This window comes from Panthera onca, chromosome B3 (genome assembly GCF_046562875.1).
Source record: "Panthera onca isolate mPanOnc1 chromosome B3, mPanOnc1 haplotype 2, whole genome shotgun sequence".
Lineage (NCBI taxonomy): Eukaryota > Metazoa > Chordata > Mammalia > Carnivora > Felidae > Panthera > Panthera onca.
In genome coordinates, this window is record NC_138344.1 from 54,876,850 (window position 1) to 54,891,696 (window position 14,847).

The 14,847-nt window shown below is 37.8% G+C and overlaps 1 protein-coding gene across 12 annotated transcripts in view; it reads left to right on the forward strand.

Moving 5' to 3' along the window:
* Window positions 1–14,847, forward strand: part of CEP152 (centrosomal protein 152) — a 104,185-nt gene that overhangs the window by 22,761 nt on the left and 66,577 nt on the right. For all 12 annotated transcript variants that reach the window (XR_009606021.3, XR_009606020.3, XM_060618602.3 and 9 more), the window contains 4 exons: window positions 583–783; window positions 4,766–4,913; window positions 6,544–6,635; window positions 7,473–7,636. Coding sequence is in view for 10 of the 12 variants with exons in the window: in XM_060618602.3 (XP_060474585.1) it covers window positions 583–783; window positions 4,766–4,913; window positions 6,544–6,635; window positions 7,473–7,636 (605 nt within the window). In the remaining 2 variants the exon portion in view is untranslated. The remainder of the gene's footprint in view (window positions 1–582; window positions 784–4,765; window positions 4,914–6,543; window positions 6,636–7,472; window positions 7,637–14,847) is intronic.

Genomic DNA, 14,847 nt, shown 5'->3' on the forward strand with positions numbered 1-14,847 from the left:
AATCTTTTTTATTTTAAGGTCATCTGATTAGCAATTTTAATTTCATCTGTAACCTTGCTTTTCCCTTGTCATATAACATAACATACTCACAGGTTTTAGGGATTAGGACATGGACATCTTTTGGAAGCCATTATTTAGCCTAATATACCAATATTTTTCAACAGCTGTACAAACATAGTTTCCAAAACTTTTTTTTTTAGTAAGTAATCACTGATAGTTTTTATCAGTCTTTTGAAAAGAAACATTTAAGAAACAGTTGTCATTTTTCTATGACCTAACAATTGTGGTTCCCCCCCCCCCCCCCCAACCCCCACTGGGCTCAGAGAGATGCAAACAGTACTGGGACCACTGTTGTAGCCACAGACTCCTTGTCTGGTACCCACATTGCCATCATGCTAAGCAAAATCCTCTGTCACTCTCCTCAGGTAACTATAGGTTTTTTTCTCAGTGAATGATGTTTCCAGCGACCATGGGCCTGGGGAGTCCCAGCTAGGGAAGTTTTAAGGAACTTAAAGAGAGCTCCATAAAGAGAGCACAGAGTCAAAATATTGTAAACGTGGATGTCCTGTGTGTACCTTCTAGATGATTAAGAAGTCCAGAACGACGGAAATGGCTCTGGAAAGCCTGAAGCAGCAGCTGCTGGACCTCCATCATTCTGAGTCACTCCAGCGTGTGAGAGAGCAGCACGACAGCATTGTTACGGGCCTCACGAAGAAGCATGAGGAGCAAGTGTCGTCCTTGCAAAGGAAGCTGGATGCTACAGTCACTGCACTTAAGGAGCAGGTTGGGATGATCTCAAATGAGCCACTGTCATTAACAAGTAAAACTGGTTATTTTTCATAACTGATACTTTGTGGTTCTTCATATGGAAAATTTGGATGTTTGTAGTAGGTGTTTGTGAGTAAAAATTAAAAGCCAAAGATTTTTAATCTATGAAGATGTCCTGTGGGCATCATTTTGGAAATTTTTTTCTTTTATAGGATTGGTTAGTACTTTCTCAGTTCTCCTACCTACCGGTCCTTTATTTGTAGAGTATTTATACATAATTATTGCCCTAGGGTAAATCCAGACTGAAAAGGCTAGTGCTCTAGGAGCTGGCCTGAACTTTCGAGGTTGTCCTGGGAGTTTAACCAGTAGAAAGCCTTTGTTGGGTAGTTAACCTGTGAGTAAACATTGTCTACAAGTGGTTCTTGGGAGAAGAGTTAATTTTTGAGAGTAGTGTAATAAACAAAATAAGGAGGAAAGTCTCAGCATCTCTCACAGTTTGAATTATTTTTGCCCCAAAGTGAATAAAATGTAAACTAAGGGTGAGTCAGGTCGTGGGTTTGCTTATGCTCCCAAACCCCAGGTAATCATTTGAATAAATAAAATTTCAGAGTGCACTTTTCTTTTTTTAAATTTTTTTAATGTTTATGAAATAAATTTTAATGTTTATTTTTGAGAGCAAGAGAGACAGAGCATGAGCAGGGGAGGGGCAGAGAGAGAGGGAGACACAGAATCCGAAGCAGGCTCCAGACTCTGAGCTGTCAACACAGAGCCCGACGTGGGGCTCGAACTCACGAACCAGGAGATCCTGACCTGAGCTGAAGTCGGACGCTTAACCAACTGAGCCATCCAGGCGCCCCAGAGTGCACTTTTCTTCACTTTCAGATAAACCTTTTCCTGTACTCCATTCAGCATATTACCGAGAAAAGTAAAACAACTCTTGGAAAATAGTAGCGAGGTACAAATAACTGGATAATTTAGCAGATGAACTTGAGTAAGCAAACTTATTCACGCAGTTACGTACAGCTGTGTCCCTGTGTGCTTTGTACTGTATGTGTACAGTGGCAACAGAATAGATGTTCACACATAGTACGTTGTGTGAGTTATACAGACTTTTAATCTGGCGTCCCCTAAGGCAGTTCATGACTAGGCTCCATGGCTTTGAGGAATCTCAAATTGTGGGTATGGTTTTCTTTTGGATGTTGGCATATGCATTTTTGTTTTTGAGAAGACCCACAAACTCATTCAGATTTTCCTTATAAGAGGCTCATGCTTCTCCTTGCAAAGGTTAAAAATTCACTGTTTTATGAAAAACTTGTTTTTGGTGGGAAAGGACTACATTTGTGTGCTAATCGTATTATTTCATCTGTTAAGCAAACATCTTTTGAACAACAGCTAAATGTCAGGATGTAAACAGGCTTTAATGTTTATTTATTTATTTATTTATTTTTTTCAATATATGAAATTTATTGTCAAATTGGTTTCCGTACAACACCCAGTGCTCATCCCAAAAAGCTTTAATGTATATTTAATTATATTTTGAAAGACCAAATGCAACACAGGGATTGATTCGTGTAGTGGGAGGAGTAGCAATCCATGATGTGGTTGAGGTTTTTTTCTTAAAATGCCTATGTAGCTACTATATTTTGAGAAATATATAGCTTGTAAAATTATATTATTTATCTAGTGCTTTCCTAAAGCCGTCATCTTTTGTAGGTAAAAAGGATTGTACACACTGTCAACATATAACAGTTCTTTTTACTATGGCTGAGTTCCTCTTAGGTTTTCTAGTGTGACAGAGTGGATGAGGGAGAAGCTTCTTGAGCTCAGTGTTCCTTCAGGGACAGACCTCTCTAATAGCAAGCAAACCATCTCTTGGACCTTCCTGTCTTCTGTCTCTCCCGTTCATGGAAGTGTCATGTTCTGAGATCTCTGAATATAGGGTTAAGATCTGGGATTATCTCCTTGATTGTATAACACCCTTCTTCATTTCAGTCTTCTTGAAATTTTCACCTTTAGGTGAAGTTGTGGACTTTGGTTTCTATGTCATGACTTTCACCTGGTCTACTTTCTAACTTTCCTTTAATGTTAGATTTAAAGGCTCCAGTTTAAACACTATCTTTAGCTAAGAGGTCCCCACAGACCTATGTGTGTGTGGCCCAATCCTCATTTTTCTGTGTATTAGAAACCTGTTCAATTCCATTTGCTTCCAAAGATAGATTCAGCTACTATCTCTTTATCACCACACTTGTCTTGGTCAGTCTTAGGGGATGTCTGCCTTTACCTGTCTGGAACTGAATGTTCTTACTCAATCTACTCATGGAAAACATAGAACCATGTTTTGTTCGTTTCTTGGTATTTGAACTGCACAGGTTTCTGAGTGTAATTGGTTCCCTGAACTTGTTAACAGGAAACAACATGGTTTAGTTGATTGTTGCATATAGTCAAGTTATTGCTACAGTTGGCCTTTTCTTTATATAGTTTTTTTCATACCTTTTCTTGAACTAACTTTTTGCCAGTTCTCAGTCTCTCATAAGAGTGATCGTAGCCTCCCCAGCACATAAGTAAATGTTGGTTGTCTCCCCACCCCTTCTCACACACACATTCACACTGTCATTAACGTTAGCCCATTCATCGTGTTTGCCATGGTATTTTGGCACTTCGGAGCCACGCTTTTCAAGCTGGCCTGGGAATTAGCAGCCAAGAGCCAAGAGGTTTGCACTGTTGAATAAACATGGAGTAGTTTCCAGAAGCTTCATTTTGCTCAAAAATTTGGTAGAGAAAATTTAAAGCAAACATGACTACATTATGAAAGAGAATGCAAAATTCACATGAATTTTTAAGGTAAAACAGGAGACTTGAGAGTCTCTTTCCTCTCCTTAACGATACTGTCACTATCCTTAATGAGGTGTCCCTTGTGGTAGTATCCTGAAAGCATTATTGGGCTTTACATTATCCTGTGGATCAGGCCCTAAATGCCTTCTGTCTGCTTCAAAGCCCTTATTACAACTTATTTTCTTCAGGCTTTTTCAGGTGACTTTAACCATTTACCTTAATATACTCCTGGCTGTCTCATGTTCTGCTATTTGTGTGGAATTCAGCCTATATAGGCTTTTTTGAGTGAGAAGTGATGCTTTCTTCTACCTAGGCTTGGGACTCCTGTGGCTTATTACTCCCAAACACATTTTTCTTTTTGAAGAAACTTGAGTATATTATATACGTGCTCTGCATTTTCTACATATCCCCATACGGCTACACACATGAGTGCATGCGTGTGCCTGCACCCACATACACGCACACACACATTTGTCCCATCTGTTTTTTTTGTCATTTGTTTTTCAAGGTTTTGTTTTGTTTTGTTTATTTGTTTGTTTTTATACCTCACTTTGTACAAGGCACTGCATAGGTACGTGTAGAAGTAAGAAAAAGAAGGAAATAAGACATGTAAAAGGTAGAAAGAAAAAGAGAAACCGTATAAAAGAAATTCAGAAGAGGGAGAGATTTTTTTTTGGCTACTCAGAGTAGAATGAGCTTTTGGCTGTTCAGAATAGAGTGAGTTTCCATTTATGTGTCTGTATCCTTCCTGTCTTGGGATACAGAGTCCATGGTTCAAAGTGGTCTGCCTAAATATGAATACATACACTTCTACTGACAGTGTAAAATGCAGATAGAAGTGTAATATATTTTCTTTGGCTTGGATAAAATCTAATTTTAGAATATCAGTGTCTTGTGATTATAGAACAGAAGGGACTTTAGAAATCATTGAATTTAACCTTTATTAGCATAATTACAACAGAAAAAAACAGATGGAGAAGTTGATGACTCACCCAAGATCATACAAGTTTGTTCTAACTTCCTCCCAGTCCTGTGCACTTAACCTTGTAAAAGAGGTGATGCTGCTGTGTGATTTTATATTTGACTTAAAATCCAATTGTGTATCATATTTGTTTAATGTTTAACAACTGATCATGAAATGACTTCTTGAATACTTTCTATTTAGGAAGATATTTGTTGTCATTTGAAAGACCAAGTGAACCAATTGGAAAGGAATCAAGAAGCGACCAAATTAGAAAAGACTGAGATCATTAACAGATTGACAAGAAGTCTAGAGGAGAGTCAGAAGCAGTGTGCCAACTTTTTGCACTCAGGTGGGTGCCCGGGGTGGGCTCTTGTCTCCACAGTAGGCTAGCATAATATGCAAAGAGAATGTAGTAGGATCCATGAATTCTAAAACTCGAGAAAGGCAGAAAAGACCACCAGTGACCATTTTTCAAGTGTTGCTATTATATGTGTTTAATGTGCAAAGTAACAAATAAAAATAACCAATAATCCTACCACACAGAGATAACTGTTGTTAATGTTTGAATATATTTCCTTCAAGTGAAATTGAGCTCACACACATAGGTAATTCCCTACTTCTGCACATAGCGCATTTTTGAAAACGTACCAAAGCTGAATGTGCAAAAATTGAACGAGATCTATGTTAGAAGGTAGATTCTATCCATGAAAAGTAAAAATGACTATGAAGTCCCATTATATTTTGCTTTTTAAGCTCAGTCTGAGCATGTATTTCTATCGTTTTGTAAAACTCCATTGATTTTTTTTTCCTCTCTCATTTATCTGGCCAGTTGAAGCTAGTGAGTTATATTCTTGTCATGCTTCAAATTACTCATTTGGTTTTCATGGTGTTAAGTTTGGGACATGCTTCTTATCATTAGGTTCAGCAGTAGTTTTTTTTTTTTGTTTTTTTTTCTTATTAATTTTTGTAGAATATTAGAGTAAAAGGCAATAGAATAATCACATGTTTATGCAAACACTACCATACAGACAAAACTGCCCTGTTTGCTGGTGAGTAGCTCCCACTGTGAAAATAGCTCAGTGGTTATTCATTACCTGATATGCAAAAGTCACACTTTGGCACGCAAAGCCAATTCAGACTGTTAGTACAATGTGTATAAGAGTAGCTTATTCAAAAGTTGGAAGTACTAAAGTCAAAGACTCTTAAAATATGTGTGTGGGTATGTTTTGGTGGGGGCAAAATTTGGCTCGTACTCTGGGTCCCTCCTCCCTCTTCAGTTTTGTATCGTTTTTGTTTCACGTGGCATTGTTTAGTGAGCCTTTTTCCTTGCCATTAAAGGCTTTGAAATATGATTTTCTTTAGTTGCATAATATGCCATCATTACTTTGCCTAACCATTTCCCAGATGCTCATTTTCTTTTGAGGAAGCCCAGTAACGTCCCTTTCAAATGGGAGCCTCCCCTAGTACATTTAAAACATTAGGTTACCAAAGTTTCTGAAACACAGCCCTAAGATGCTTTTTTCACATGTGGAGGTGGGGGTGGTGGAAATAAAAGCATTTCAAAAGAAGCTAAAGGCAGCAAGATGTAGTTTTCTTATTAGAGGGTAGCAACGGGTTCCAAAGAATTTTTGTTTTGGCTTTCTGCGAGTTGGAACATTATGCTCCTATTAAAGGGCTTGTGGAGTGTTAAGGTCTGTAGACGTGGCTGATTTGATTCATAGCAAGGTCACAGTAGTCCAGGTCTTCAACCTCCCAAGGACATATGAGGAGCCACACTAAATGTGTGGACATGTCTCGGAGATGTCTAGACCTATGCCTTCTCGGTCCCACTGGCTATACCTCTGTCCTCCTAGAAAGGCAATAACAAGGTAACAAAGCAGGACTCCACCTTCTGTAGCCTCAGCGGATTCAAGTTCTTCTGTACATCGTAGGTTCTTCATCCCTTTACCTTTGGTGCATTCTCTGATTTTCCCCCCCAGGCTCAGTACAGGAGGTGGCTCAGCTACGGTTCCAGCTGCAGCAAGCACAAAAAGCACATGCTATGAGTGAAAACATGAACAAGGCTTTGCAAGTGAGTGTTGCCACTTGGAAGAGACTCTGTGGGTAACTGAATCAGGCAGTGCTTACATCACTTTTCTGGACCTTGGATTTCTCTAAAGGAGCTGGTTGGAGCTGGTTGGACCGTCTCCAGGCCAATGAGAGTTGTTCACGGTCTCACCCACACAGTGAGGTAGTCGAGCCCAGGTCTGTCTTGACTGCGGAGCCAGGGCCTGGCACCCTCCTGTCCGTCTGCCTGTCACCTCCTTCACACGGCATGTCCTTTCACTTACTGGTGGTCGCAGAGATAAGTGTATCCGCAGGTGTGGGAAACCCGCAGTGTAGCTGCAGTTCCCTCACATCCTCCCCCAGCGCGACTTACATTTTCCACTGGAGGAAGAGTTCCAGTATTACCTCTGCTGGAAAGACGTATTTTGCCTTTTCCCACCGGCAGAGTCAAGTACAACACGTTCTTGGCAGACCAGGCCGCTCTGAGCTCTAGAAAGCCAAAAAGTGCTGCCGTCAGTTTCTCAGCTCAAGGGACAGACACTTTTTGTGGAGGACCTAATGTAAGCACAGGAGGCGTGAGAGAAACCACTTAGATTTGCTCTCTCATTCATTTACACATCTGTTCTGTCCGTGTGCTTGAGAACCTGATAATGTGCTGGCCTTTCTAAAGTTGCAGACATCTATGTTTTCATTGTACACCTGTGTTCTTAGCAGCATTTATTTTAAAGTTATTTGTAATGTAAATAAGGTATGTGAAGAAGTATTTCTGGTTTCTGTTGATCGTTAAGATGAATTTTGAAGCACAGAGGGATGACTGATTCCTTCATATTGGAAAATAATTTTCAATAATTTTGTGTTTTAGGAAGAATTAACAGAACTAAAAGATGAAATTTCACTCTACGAATCTGCTGCAAAATTAGGAATACTTCCAAGTGACTCAGAAGGAGAATTAAATATAGAACTCACTGAATCATATGTGGATTTGGGTATTAAAAAAGTCAACTGGAAAAAATCCAAAGTGAAGAGGTATTAAGAAAATAGTTTACCGTATGAGGCGCCTGGCTGGCTGAGTTGGTTAAGCGTCCAGCTCTTGATTTTGGCTCAGGTCATGATGTCATGGTTGGTAGGATCGAGCCCCATGGCTGGCTTTGTGCTGACAGAGTGGGGCCTGCTTGGGATGCTCTCTCTCCCTCTCTCTTTGCCTCTCTCTCTCTCTCTCTCTCAAAATAAATAAATAAACATTAAAAAAACAGTTTACATAGAAGAACCTGCGTTAATAATACTGATGATACGAGTAAATAAGTGGCACGAGGCATGAAATGGTGAGCTAACTAGGGGTTCTTGAATGTGGGACAGTATGCTTCAGTCGTTTCTAATGAAGTGTAAATGTCTGAAGTCAAAATGAACAGAAACTTCAACTATTGATCTTGTACTGTCTTCAGTACCAATAGGCACATCAGTTTCAATAAGGTGGAAATGATTAAAGTTAAAACACACAGAGTAAATTCTACAACTGAGGTTATGTATCTGCTCTGTTATTAAGGCAAGGACATATTATTTTTATTCGTACCGTGTGTTGAAGGCGGGTACGTGGCATTTATCAATGGCATATGAGAAAATTAAGCATTAATTTTCCCTAGGAACGTTACTGAGACCTTAATCTTAAAATAGGGATGCTGTCTTTTATACTTCCGCTTAACACAGAGGTATAATACTTTAATACTTGGCAAGGAGTGTCTTATCATCCCTTCCAGGAACCCACGTGGGGAGGGAGTGGGTGGTAAAAGAGGAACACATTTTGGTACCTTTAAACGCTTCACAAATGAGTGGAGGACAGGATGTACTTTCTGGAGGCGCTTGCGGTTTGGGAAGCGCTATGCAAGGCTCTGGGAGTAGAGCATAAAAGATGAGGATGAAACCCTCCCTGACTCCAGGGAGTTTACGTTTTGCCTGGATGAGGAGAGGGAGACATACTTGTGGGCCACTACGTGCTGTGTGCTAAATGTTATCCTTGATGTACAGAGAGGCATTTATCCAGTCACTCCTTCTCCTGGGTGTGGGAAACGGATGAAACGTGGGTATTTGGAAGAGATTGTATTTAGGCTAAGGAAAGCCTTCCTCAAATGCATCCAGATGCCGCACCATCACTGTCCAGTTTATAATTTCAGACTAAGTTTCGTGAGAGTGTTTACTACCTGTTGTGTTTCAGGTATCCTGCAACTAAATACAGGTGTACGTATCTCCTGAAGGGTTTGCTCTACAATAGGTTTTAGAAGTTAAGTATGTTCATAGTATGATCTTTTCGAAACAAGATGACATTTAGAAAATTGAAATCTAAAGTGATCAGGAAATAAGGTGAAACAAGATGTTGGTTTAGTTTAATAAGGCTTCATTTGTTTGGCGGTCAGTCTTTAGGGACTCTCACCTTGACAGGTTACAGCTACGATCCAGAAGGAAGCTAAGAAGCAAAGAACACAACTAGAATATGTGGTGTGTTTAGCAGGAACCACCTTCAGGCTCTCATCACAGGGCCTTACTGACTTAGAGTTGTTTGGATCCCAGGAGTTATCTGAGTTCCTGGCTGCCGAGTAGCTGGGGAAGGGGATTGGGAGAGGTACTACCAGTGTTTCATTCAGATAGCTCAACCTCAGCAAGGAGAGGACGACAGCAACTATAGCTGCGATCTGCCTCAAAATGTCTGCAATCACGATCTTGAGTTATTGAAGAAAAAGGATGTGTGTGTTATATTTTTTAGACAGATTTACATACAATTTTGAAGTTAAAATGTGGTCATCTGGAAATTTACTGCTGTTAATGCCTCATTTCCTGTTAATGCCAGATTAATTCTGAATGGCTAGTGGAAAGGGCATGGTCTTGAGATGCAGATTTTGTTCTGATTTGTAGTTTTGCCATTCAGCACTAGCTTTGTGATCTTGGGCAGGTTCCTTGGCTTTTCTGAGCCTGTTTTCTTATCAGGTTTTTTCTCTTAAGTAGATTATAGATATCTCTTGGGGGTTAAAGTGAGGATTAAGATAAATAATGAATATAAAGGACCTCATATAAAATGTTCTTGCACTTAGTAGGCATTTAGTCATTGATAACTATTGCTATTATTATTTAATAGATGATTGGTTAAAATATACCACTGATCCAGTTTTCATATTAATTCTCTTTTAACTCAACATATATCTTGTAAAAAGTTTTGATTCTCATCTCAGCCTTGGGGAAACATCAGATCTGTATTTTCATTTCAGGGTTGGGAAAACCAACCAAAGCCGAACTCTTTTGCCCAAGAGGACACGCTATATTAGCAGCAGAACCATACTTGAGCCCCAAACCATACAGTCCTGTAAATCTGTCCTATTTACATGACAAACCTTTTTGCTTTTGACTTCCTTCTTTCTGTCTTGCATTTTAGAGGATTAATGATTTAGTTCATGTCAAAAAAGATTTTTCTCCGGTTGTAATTGGTGCAATAAATAGCCTGGGAATTTGGAAAATAATACATATATATGTTATATAAAAATAATGTATACTTTTTCAGGTAGACTTAATTCATCATGATGTTTAATGTGTTCTGCTTCTGCCCTTTGTATTTAATTCATACTCCTAACCAAAACCCTACAGTAATTTAAAGCACATGCCTATAGATAACCAACCTGAGACCTCACATCACTATCATAGTCATGTCACTGTCACAGTAAAAGGGTTGCCACTCCTAAGCACAGAGTGAGTGGTCACTGAGATTCAGCCTGAAGACGTTCAGTGAAGCGCACGATATGCGGAAAGAGGTTTAGCTTGTAGCCCTCCCACCCACCAGCAGTTTAATAGATAAGAATCTGAGCAAAAAGTAAAAATATTTATTTTTAGGTCAGAGTGAGAGGAGGTATAGGAGAGAAGAGATTTGTACTTTTTCTCTGCTGTATTGTGATTCTTAGAACGAGAGGAAGCCACAGTTTTCCCAGTGTCGAGAATTTTAGTCCTGTGTTGACTTGAGCTGCTTTCAAATCACTGACCCAAATATTAGCGGCTCCAAGCTTTTATTCTCAGCTACCACCTCCCTCAAGCTACTGCCTAGTAAATTTTAAGGGTTTAGCCTCAGTGTTCTATTTCACATTCATGGAACTTGAGTAGCTAAATCTGCATGCAGCTTGCAGACAGCTTCCCTCTCCCTTATTATAGTTGGCTGCGAAGCTCAAATAATAAACATTTAACAAGTGGAATGCCTTTTCCCTTTGGTCTTCTCAGCAGGCTTCATAAGGGACTACAGTTTATTTGGACTTAGGGGAACCAACTTCCACAGAACTCAGCAGGACTGGTCACCACTGCTGATTTTTTTCCCTTTTGGGAAAGAAGAGAAAATTATTTTAGCAAGCGCTTTTCTCTGCTCTCTGACTTGGCTCTCTCTAGGAGTACATGATGTGCTATTTCAGTGGTCAGCATTCAGTAAGAAAAGAAATTAGGGATGCGTAATTTGTTAACTGAGTCAAAATAAGCGTTCTGCTAAAAGTGCACATCTTATATAGCTTAGAAAAATTCATTGTAACTTATTTTATATTTCTTATGTAATTATATTTCTATTTTATTTTACATCTCTTTCCATAGGAGTGGTTTAAATAGATGAGATCTATACAGACATGTTTACATTATATAACATATACAAAAGTTGTGTGTATTGATAAATATGTAGTGTATTGCAAGGAACTCCTTTTATAACGCCTAAAAAAGCCTAATATTTTGTTCATTCTTCGTCTCTCTGTATAAGTGTGTGTGTGTGTATACATACAGTGTATATGCATTCTAACCTTTCGTTTGGAATCACCAGAAACCGAAAAACAGCAAAAAATTAAACTCAGATACTGTTATTTATTTTTTTTTAGAACTACCTTTAGTGTTTTAGAACAGTTTTAGAGAACCAGAAAAATTAGTACAGATTTTCTCTATACTCCATACTCATTTTCTTCTGTTAACATCTTATACCATCATGGTACCTTCGTTACAATTAATGAACTAATAGTGATACATTATTAGAAACTAATGTCCATACTTTATTTGGATCCTCAGTTTTTACCTCATGTCCTTTTTCTGTTCCAGGACTGCATCCAGGATGCCAGGTTAGGAGTCATGTTTCCTTAGGTTCCTCTTAACTTTCCTTGTTTTTGATGACCTTGACAGTTTTGAGAAATACTGGTCAGGTCTTTTATAGGAAGCCCCTCTTGGAATTTGATGTTTGTTTTATGATTGGTTTTCTCGGGGGTTTTGTGGAAGAAGACCACAGAGATGAGGTTCCATTTTCATCATATCATACTGAGGGCACATACTATCAACTACTTATTTTTTTTTTAAAAGTAACTTTCTCCTTTATTATTGAAAAAATGGAAAATACAGATTAAGAAAACAGAAGAAAATTAAAAGCAACACAATCTTACTTCACCTCCCATGAAGAAAACAACTTGTGACATTTTGGTGTATAACTTCCACATTATCTGTGTTGTATATTTCTAAAAGATAAAATAATATTGAATGTATTTTATAATTTAGCATATTTAACATATTTTGAAATCATTTTAGCATATTCTGAAATCTTTAGATGGTAATGTAAATATTTACTAATGGATATGTGGATGAATGAACTATGTTTTAGTAATACACTTTAATTTTTTCATTATAAGTAATGCAATATTATTATCACAAGCTTGTTTGTAGTCAAGTCTTTATTGACATCTTTACTTCCTTAAGATTTGGGTGTATATCCTTGCTAAGAGGTGTGCACATATTTGAGGTCTTTGATACATATTGCCAAGCAGTCTGTAGTTTGCTTATTACCCATGTCATGTGGCAGTGCCTATTTCTGAGCATCCTAGCTAGTGCTGAGAGTTACCACTTCTACTGTTTAAAATTTTTATGTAGTTAGACCCATCATTCTCTCTACCTGTCTGATTTCTTGATGGTATTTCTCTAGTAATTTTTATAATTTTGTTTTACTTTTTAAACCTTTTAAAGTTGAGAAAGTGCATGAAACATAAGTGTATAGCTTAACGAATGATTTTAAAGTGAATGCCCATGGAGCCACTACCCAGAAATAAACATTGTTAGCAACTGTTCATATGCCTCTTCCCAGTCATAATCTTGAAGTTAACTACTCTCTTAACTGCTAGAGCAATTGTTTTCTGGGTTTATTGTTACCTTGTAAGACCTAATTATTCATACCTAAACACTATAGATTCAAATTGCCTTTGTACAGAGGGAACTCATACATTAGATGTTATTTTTTTCTTCTATAATTGTATTAAGATATATTTAAAGTACCATAAAATTTACCCATTTAAAGTGTGCAGTTCAGTGGTGTTTCATATATTCAGAGTTGTGCAACTGTTACCACAACCTAATTTAGAACATTTCAGTATCCCCAAAAAGAAACCCTGTAGGTATTATTAGTCATTCCCCATTACTCCTTCTTGTCCTCACTGCTCAGGCAATCACTAACCTACTTTCTATTTATGGATTTGCCTATTCTGTACATTTCACATAAATGGAATCATGTAGTATGTGAATGTATAATGGAGTCATGTAGTATGTGGTATTTTGTAACTGGCTTCTTTTACTTAGCAGATGCTTTCACGGTTCATCCACATTGCAGCATCTATCAATACTTCATTCCATTTTGTAGCCAAAAAATATTCCATTGTGTGAATATATATCATATTTTACTCATTCATTCATCAGCTAATGGACATTTACTTGAGTTGTTTCTACTTTTTAGCTATTATGAATAATTCTGCTAGGAACATTTGTGGACAAATTTGTGTGGGTATAGGTTTTCATTTCTCTTAGAGGTACAGTTGACCCTTGATCAATGCAGGACTTCAGGGCTCTGACCTGCTGTGCAGTTGAGAATCTGCATATGACTTTTGACTTTCCAAAAACTTAACAGCTAACACCCTATTGTTGACTGGAAACCCTAGCAGTAACATAAACCATTGGTTAACTCATATTTTGTACGTTATGTGTATTATATACTGTATTCTTACATTAAAGTAAGCTATAGAAAAGAAAATGCTAAGATAATCATAAGGAAGAGGAAATACATTTACAGTTTTGTACTGTATCAAAAAAAAATCCACATGTGAGTGGTCCCGTGCTTTCAAACCTATATTATTCAAGGGTCAACTGTATATCTGGGAGTGGAATTGCTGAGTGATGTGATAAATCTACGGTTAACATTTCAAAAAATGGTCATACTGTTTTCCAAAGTGGCTGCACCATTTTACATTCCCTCTAGCAATGTATGAGGGTTCTAATTTCTTTATATCCCTGCCCACACTTGCTGTTTGGCTTGGATTTGTGAATGATGTAGTTTTTATTTGATGGCTAACTATGTTGAATGTCTTTTACTATGTTTATTGGCCATTTGTATATCTTCTTTGGGAAGATCTCTTCACATCTTTTGCCCATTTTAAAATTGGGTTTCCTTTTATTGCTTTTGAGAGTTCTTTATATATTCTAAATACAAGTCTCTTGTCAGATATATTATTTGCAAGTATTTTCTCCTGTGGGTTGTCTTTTCACTTTCTTGATAACATCCTTTGAAGCAAAAAAAGTCTTTAATTTTATGAAGTCCAAGTTACCTATTTTTTCTTTGGTTGCTTGTGCTTTTGATTATTTAAGAAGCTATTCTCTAATCCAAGGTCCTCAAGATTTATACCTATGTTTTCTTCTAAGAGCTTTATCTCTTACATTAGGTCTTAGGTTCATTTTGAATTAATTTTTGCTGTATGATATGTAGAACTTCATTCATTTGCATCTGGGTATCCATTTGTCCCAGTACCAAAATTGTTTTGACATCCTTGTCAAAAATCAGTTGACTCTAAATGTGAGGATTTATTTCTGCACTTTCAATTCTGTTCTACTGATCTGTATGTCTGTCCTTATGCCAGTGCCATACCGTCTTGATGTAGCTTTGTAGTAAGTTTTGAAATTGGGAAGTATGAGTCTTTCAGCTTTGTCTTTTTAAAGATTGGTTGGGCTATTCTGGGTCTCTTGCATTTCCACAGAAATTTTAGGATCAGTTTGTCATTTTCTACAAAGAAACCAGGTGGGATTTTGATTGGGGTTGCATGTAGTCTGTAGATCAATTTAGGGGAATATTGCAATCTTAATCCATGTTGGGTTCTGATTCCTGAACATAGGATGTCTTTCCCCCCCCCCCCTTTTTTTTTTTAGGTCTTCTTTAATTT